The 8,473-nt window shown below is 39.8% G+C and overlaps 1 protein-coding gene across 1 annotated transcript; it reads left to right on the forward strand.

Annotated features, from left to right (window-relative positions):
* Positions 1–212: 212 nt before the first annotated feature.
* Positions 213–8,172, forward strand: clrn3 (clarin 3). Its single transcript, XM_088324134.1, has 3 exons — positions 213–444; positions 5,395–5,580; positions 7,895–8,172. The coding sequence occupies exons 1-3, from the start codon at positions 213–215 to the stop codon at positions 8,170–8,172; spliced, it is 696 nt and encodes a 231-aa protein (XP_088180260.1).
* Positions 8,173–8,473: the final 301 nt, after the last annotated feature.

The raw sequence follows: 8,473 nt of genomic DNA on the forward strand, positions 1-8,473 counted from the left end.
TTATGAAAAAAACCTTCCTTCTATCTGTTTTGTGGAACTCAAATTTGAAGCCTTTGTTACCATGGCAACCACCTATCCGTTTCTTGGGATAATCAAAGGTCAAAGTCAGAACCAGGTTGATTTTATGACCATCGTTTCACTCCACCCCTGAAAGATAACCAACTCGCACACACAAAATTCTTCATTTTGATCGCTCGAGCGCAGTATCAGCCATGCCATCCAAGAACAAGACCCTCCACTTTCTATCCAGCGCACTGGTCACCTGCGTGTCGGCGGGCATTTTAGGCTTCGCCATGTCCACTTCGTGGGCCACCAAAAGTTTGGTGTGCGACCGCGACAGCAGCGGCTTCTTTAACGGCTCCGCCGCCGTCACGCTGGAGCTCTTTGACGGCAGGCTGGAGCGAGCCATCTGTCCCCTCTTTGGACCACCCGTTGACTTCGAAGGTTGATATTTTTTGAATAATTGATTACCATAATTTCCGGACTATAAACCGCAACTTTTGTCACGCAATTTCAACCTCTGAGGCTTATGCGAAGATGCGGCTAATATATGCACTATTTTTAACGACCACCAGGGAACAGAAAAGGTAAGAGTGAGCATACCTGTCAACCTGTACGGTTTTGCAGTACAAAGTACTTTTTTATGCATTTCAAGACGAGTACGACGTACAAGGAAATCTGTACGGAAAAACGCAAATTTGTCAATCGCATGCGTCTGCTGCCTGGGGATTTCCCATCATGCATCATTCCGAATAAAAAATGTGGTGTACGATTATTTTGTATTTTGTACGGGAAAATGCGATAGTGCAAAACAGTAACAATAAAGCAATAACATAATAACTGTAAAATGTAAAACGTAAACACACACCAAGTAGGACCACCTCTGAATTCTTTAATGTTAAGTTCTTGTGCCAGCGCTGTTGCCTTGGAGCCGTGGAGGTTGACAGGTATGAGTGAGACGAGTGGTGTTGAGGAGGCAGAGGTGGGTAGACTAGCCAAAAATGTTACCTAAGTTTGTTACAGTTACTTCAGAATAATAAGACGCAATAAAAAGTAAAAAGTAGTCACTTATATAATTACTTGAGTAAAAGTAAACAAATACTCAAGTACTGAGTAACATTAGATACATCTTATTTTGTGGATGTTTTAAACAACTATTCAATCAGCTCATCAAACCATCAAAGTCCATCTAATCAACAATAAAATGACAAATCTGTGTACCCAGATGGACCCTCTGTGGATTATATATATATATATATATATATATATATATATATATATATATATATATATATATATATATATATACCTGTCAACCTCCACGGGTCCATGCCCGTACAAACTGTCGTATTTTCCCGTACAAAATACAAAATAATCGTACACCATTTTTTTTTTCGGAATGATGCATGATGGGAAATCCCCAGGCGCCAGACGCATACGCACAGTAGCATCAAACCGCTCGCTTCGTTTGCAACGAAAAAAAAACATACGAGATAGAGGCTTCCGCGGCGAACTCCTTTGACTTGATTGATTTGCCGTTTCGTGATAGTCTGTGTATACCGGATGGTACCCATCATTGACAAATTTGCGTTTTTCCGTACAGATTTCCTTGTACGTCGTACTTGTCTTAAAATGCATAAAAAACGTACTTTGTACGGCAAAACCGTACAGGTTGACAGGTATGATATATAGTATACACACACATAAAAGGCTACAGCTATATACACTGCGCATACAGAACAGGAAAAAACGATTTCCTAACTTTGCACACAGGTGCCACCTTGTGGTTGTTTTGGTCACTGGTCAAATCTAAATAAAAGAATTTAAAAAATGAGGTTTCTGACAACTGTACCTTAGCAGAGACAGACAGACGCGTACTTATGTGGAGGGGATGTAAAGGGTCAATGTAGCTTTAGCCTAAAGTAGTGAGGTAGGAGTACGCTTTCTTCTTCACCAATCTACTCAAGTAAAAGTTCAAAGTATTGTGATTTAAAAACATTTCTAGAAGTATAAAATGTCACATAACTTACTCAAGTAAATGTAACGGAGTAAATGTAACTTGTTACTACCCACTTTTGGACGCAAGTCACAACCGCTTATACGATTGCAATACCGTTGCAGAGCCATCAACATTATAAAAGACACTTACCACACCGGTCACCACCTCTTTGACCTGTTTCCCCCTGGTAGACGCTACAGTACATGGCCTTTAAAACAAGGACAAACAAGCTCAGAGATAGCTAATTCCCCGGGGCCATCACCACCCTAAACAAGCGCACAAAACTGTGAAAAGATATCTTGCGAATTATTTTTGCATTTTTTTTGTTGCTGCAAAAAACACTGTAAATATTTTTGTAATATTTATCTTGATAGTCTTGATCTTTTTTCCCTCATTAAAGGTGGGGTGCATCATTTGAGGTGTCCTTAAAAAGTTGAAGGAAATATTTATTTCTCTACTATGTGTCAAATATGCCCTACTGAGTTCGAAGGGCCGTTAAGAAAAAAAATTCCACTGCGTTCATGTGCTTAAATCTTACTTTTACCCTATTCGTTCCGACCACTGAGCAGATTACGCTGGATGAAAGGAGGCAGTGGAATGAGGGTTATTTTAGTGATTTCTTGCGGGGTTTTTTTTTTAATTCTAGAATGAAATAGGTGAAAGTAAGACAAGTACTAAAGTCCAAATGCCAGGGCAAACCCCAAAACAGATGAAAAAGGAAGACTTCATTCAAACGTGTCTAAGAATTTCACACTTTCACGCACAATAAAACGAGCTTGACAGAGGTTGCAATGAAGATTTCAGCCAGCAGATGGCGGCAGCAAGTAGAAAACTTTACAGGCACTCACTTTAAAGTCTTTATAAGATGTTTAGCCTGGAGTGGCATGTCTAAACTAGTTGCCTACAGTACGTCACAACGACTGTAGGCAATCAATGACAATAAAGACAATTCAATTCAATAGACAACTGGAATAATAATAATAATAATAATAATAATTTCCTTGTATTGTCATTCTGTGTAACAATGTACACAGAACGAAATGTCGATTGCACCTGACCCGTTGTAGCGAGCCGATGCAGCCGCAGCCAACAGAGGGCGCCGCCGACCACTTTTTAAGTCTTAGGAATGACTCGGCCGGGGCGCGAACCACCGACCTCCCAGTCTCAAAGCGGGCGCCTTACCATCTAGGCTAAGAAGTTCAATGTACAGTAGCGTGCTTTGTACGTTAAAAAATTAGCATAAACTGACCCTCGTTATTAAAAATGCGTTAATACAAGCATATAACGCATCTTTCAAGTCGAAAACAGTCGAGTTGGCTAAAAAAGAAGGAAATAGAGCTTGCATACGATAGATACAATCCCCTTAACCACACATGTCATCAGGGCACCCTTTCATGTGATGTGTCTTGGGCAAAATATAGTCTGGCAGCACCCACCCCCATCCAGGCTAGAGATAGATAGATAGATAGATAGATAGATAGATAGATAGATAGATAGATACTTTATTCATCCCCTAAGGGAAATTCACATTTCCAGCAGCATCCCTGAGCTGAGAACAATACAATAATAAAGCCAAAAGAATACAATATACAAATACCCAGTGTGACGTGCAAATGCCCACTTTAGCATGTTATATAGAGTAACTAAATAGTGCTACACAGAACACATAATGCAGTAAGATTCGGTAATATCCAATGTAGGTGGTGTGGTTTAATGTGGGCCTTTACTCTGCCGGGTGGAGTTAAAGAGCCTCATGGCATGAGGAAGAAAAGATCTCTTCAGTCTGTCCGTAGTACAAGACAGTGACAGCAGTCTGTCACTGAAACTGCTCTTCTGTCCGGAGATAATGCTGTGAAGCGGATGCGATGGATTGTCCATGATTGACCTCAGCTTTTTCAGTGCCTGTCTCTCAGCTACTGTTGTTAGGCTGTCCAGCTCTTTGCCCACAACAGAGCTCGCTTTCCTAGCCAGTTTATTGAGACGAGAGGCATCCTTCTTCTTGACGCTGCCTCCCCAACACGCTGCCGCATAGAAGAGGGCGCTTGCCACTACTGTCTCATAGAATATTTTCAGGAGCTTTTTGCAGATGTTGAAGGAGGCCAGCCTTCTGAGGAAGTAAAGTAGAGGTAGGCAGGCATATCACGAGGGGCAGATCCAATAAGCCAGGGGTGTCAAACTCATTTTAATTCAGGGGCCACACGATCCTCTTTGGGGCCGGACTAGTAGATTCTCTCGGGGGCTGGACTACTAAATTAGAGAGATAAAAAAAAAGAGAGAGAAAGAAATAAGAGAAAGAGAGGGAGAGAAAAAGAAGTTTGGACAAAGAAAGAGAGAAAGAGAGAAAGGGAGAAAATACGCTGTTTTATTTAATTTCTATTACAGTAAGTGTCATGATTACTTATTGCCGTCACCTGTGCCCGCTCGTTTGGCGCCAGCTGCTGCTAGTTGCCTGATTGATTCCCCTCCAATTCATACCCAGTACGCTTGTCAATCCGTCAGCAAACCTCTGCATACGCAAGGCAAGCACTTTGACTCTGGCTCCTGTCGATTTTGTCTTCATCCGTATCCTACTCGTCTGTTCCTGATTTTCCGTTTGTCTCCGGCTATTGACCCGTTTTTGACCACCGAACACGCTCTGATCTCCCGCTCCGGCTAACGACCCTTTTTTGACCACCGACCAAGCCCTGATCTCCCGCTTTGGCTATCGACCCATTTTGTCCATTTGACCATACTCCGATCTCCTTCTCCGGCAAATCCACTTCCGCATTCCGATCGCGCTCCGATCCCATGAGCTGCTTGCTCCCCCTGTCCAGCGAGCACCGGATCGCTGGCGTTTGTTTCCTCGATATCCCAATAAACATTTGAGTGAAACATTACGTGTTTGGGTCCACAGTAAGGAGCTAAAGCTCTTTTAAACTTCTGCAAAGACAGCCAGGTGCTATTTTTTTTATAATGCCTTCAACTTTGCGTCCGTGCCCAACATTTTAGGTAAAAGACCAACTGGATGAGTTTTTTCAATGTTTTCTGGTTGATTAATGGTAGTTGGCAAATACAGTTTTGGTAATTTTTGGATTTTAGTAAATCATTCTTCTGAATGAGGGGGATTGCACAAAACTGATTCAATTGACTAATGAGTAGAAAATAATTGATCAAGGTATATCTTTAAAGATGCGAATGAAACGTTTATTTACTACATTTGGGGTGCTAAGAAAATACAAGGTAATAAAATAGATTATTAAAAAAGTTTTGGAAAATCAACTGGAGCTTGCATTTTTAAAAACTGATTTAAAAGGGAAATATGAAATGCTAACATGCTAACAGTTCATGCACTAACATTCAGCAAGGTAGCAACGTTAGCCGAAATGCTAACATCAGGTTTTGTGTTTTTCTGGCAGTGTTCCCCAAATTGATGGAGATCAAAGGAGTCCCGGTGGTGCTACACGCCATATCTTTGTTCCTGCTCGTATTGTGTTTGCTGTGCTCGGCCCTTAGCATCCTCATCTCACTCTACAACAGCGTTAGCAACCCGTACGAGACTTACATGGGGCCCATCGGCGTCTACACTTGTAGTGCTATCAGCGGTGAGTTTCAGCTTGTGTTAGGATCCTTCACAGCGGGTGGCCATTTTGCCACTTGCGGGTCAAATTAAAATGGCATCAGTTGCTCAAGTAACAACAAATCATGGCTCTACAGATTTCTCCAGTTGAGCTGTGATAGGTTCGTTGCAAAAATTGTACCTCACTGGCAGAAAGTTTTGATCATTATCAGTATTATTGTCCTTATCCAACTAAATAAATGTAATTATTTCTTTTAACATAAGATGTAAAAAAAAATCCATTGATATGGTAAATGGCAGATATTTTTTCTTATTGAACTCATTCGGTGCCATAAGGTATACATACATTTTCAGAAGCACTGTCCCTGAGTGCCAAAATGTAAAAATACAGTTTATTGTTTTACTGTAAAAAAATATTCCGAAGGCTTTTGCACTGCTGATCAGTAAGTATCAAGCTACTAGAAAGGGATTCAGTGTGATGAATCACCTCTAGATGGAAGAAAAGGCTTTGATCAGATCTTTGTCCACACATCAGGGAGCCCCAGTTCCTTGTGTTGCTTTCCTCTATCCAGCAATTGAGAGTGTGCGGGCACTGTTTATGCAAAAGTTCAGTGTGCTTGTGATAAAATTTTATTTTGCAAGCAAAGTGCCCTTGTGTTTATGGAAAGCATTGTTTGGATATTGGAGGTATCACAAATACAAAAAAAGCACAGAAGTGAAGTTCTTTTTGAAATGGATCCTTTCACAAAATACAAAAACATTTTTCTCAAAAGTTTTCTTGGAATTTAGTACTGTAAAAATGATAATGACAATATTAAAAGCAAGAAAGATCAATTTTTTCCAGTAAAAAATGAGGGTTCAAGCTCCAGAACAAAATTTTCAATAGGCCTTCGAAAAGGAAAATGCGAAAAATGGGCTGGCACCTGCTCCTCCAATTTATGTACAAGTAATATTTTTTCTTGTTAAAATGTTTTAAACAATATTATCTGACACATCAGCAACTTTTAAGTATTTGTTGTAGCATTTTATTATAAAAACAAATGAAAACAAGTTGAAATTAGTAAAGTTTTACTGTATTTCCGTTTCATTTTTTTAAAGTAGTAAAAATAATCAACTTTTATTTCTCTTGTTTTGACTGAAATTCAGTCCCAAAAAATAAAATGGGTAAAAAAATTTAACATATTTATTGCTATATTTTTTTTCTTGTTTTATTTTTTTATATTGCTAGAAAACTTAACTTAAAATACACTTAATAATACTATGTACTAAGATAAAATATAAATACAATAATCCACTCTATTTGTCGTGATTACCTAACTGGAGCCACCTGAGGTAATCAGCTGGCGTGCTGGAACGCGCTTTCCTGATTGGTGGAAGCTTTCTACTTAAGCTGTCAGCGTCCAGAGATGAACGTTCGAGTGTACTCCTCGTTTCCATGAGTGAGCCTTCAACATTCAAGGTACCCACGGTCCCTTTGTGTATTCCAAGCCTGCTTCTCGTTGCCTGACCCTTTTCTGTTAAAAGTTTACGACCTACTCTCCCGCCCCGGCCACCGACTTACCTGCTACGTTACTCGTCACGCGTTTCACCACGGAGCTGCCATTTCGTCCAAAGAGACTTTCTGCCACCAAGAGACGACGTCCCAAGCCTGCTCCACCGACCCTTGTCCAAATAAATTATAAAACTGACGCGATTGGATCCGAGTGCTTGTTCTGGTCTCTGACACTATTTTAATAGTTTTTTTTTTGTCAAAGTAGAATAAATACTTGAATGAGTAATTAAATTAAAATTATCTGCCACGTCGGTAAACTTTAAAAGGGAGTTTAAAATAAAAATAAAATAGAAATAAAATAAATAAAACACATTAAAATATAAAATAAAAATGCATAAAATAAAGAGAAAATAAAATTTGATTAAATGAATTAAATGAATAAAATAAAGATAACAATTACAAAATAAAATAAAATAAAAACCAAATAAAAAATAAAATCAATTCATCCAGTCTGCATCTGTTATCCTCACTAGGGCTCGGGGTAAAATATAAATTTAAATTTAAATTTAAAATCCATTTTCTTGGAGTGCATGGAAAACAGGTTAAAAGAATGAAAAAAATGATTGACTAGTTTTTTACTAGACTATATTATAATATGCTAATCATGTAAGTAATTACTGTGTTTTGTAATTGCTCTGGCTGTCATGTTTAGGTTTTGAGTCCCAGGCCTTGATTTTCTAGAATTAACCATGTCTTTACTCTCGCACCCCTACTGCTTTGGAATGCACTTGACACCCTGATTGTGCGATTTACTTAAATAAAAAGTATTTTGTTCTCCTGTCCGCAGCGTGCTTGTCAGTGGTGGTGCTCATCCTATTCGTGGTTAACTTCAGCACCACCACCATCGCGGAGGACCTGGTGAGGAGTTTCGCTGAGAATGTCCCGGTGGACCTGAAGGTCACGTCGTCTCGGATGCTGCTGGGCTACTATTTGTTAATTCCGTACGCGGCCACGTCGCTGATCGCCATTGGCCTCATCTACATGTACGAGCACAGCGCCTACACGCAGCGGCGCGAACAGCAAAGACCCACCGAGGATGCCCCCAAAGAGATCATGATGTACTAAAACCCACATTTACTCGTCCGCTGAATGCCCATTAAAAAAGAAAAAACAAGTCATATAGCAGTCGGGCCAGTGAACGAGTAAATCCACGAGTGGTCTGTTAACTTATTTTTTCCACAAATTTCCAGGTAGAGTATGGAGACCAATCCTACCACATATAGAAATAAATGCGTAAATACCTACAATGTAAATAAATAAACACACAAATAAATCACGTAATACAGTGGTACCTCGTTTTACGATCAACCCATCTTAAATCTTCTGTCACGGTTGCCAGTTCAAGCTCAGTTCTCTCACTCTTCCC

This window comes from Urocampus carinirostris, chromosome 19 (assembly GCF_059441175.1).
Source record: "Urocampus carinirostris isolate Australia breed hairy pipefish chromosome 19, RoL_Ucar_1.0, whole genome shotgun sequence".
Lineage (NCBI taxonomy): Eukaryota > Metazoa > Chordata > Actinopteri > Syngnathiformes > Syngnathidae > Urocampus > Urocampus carinirostris.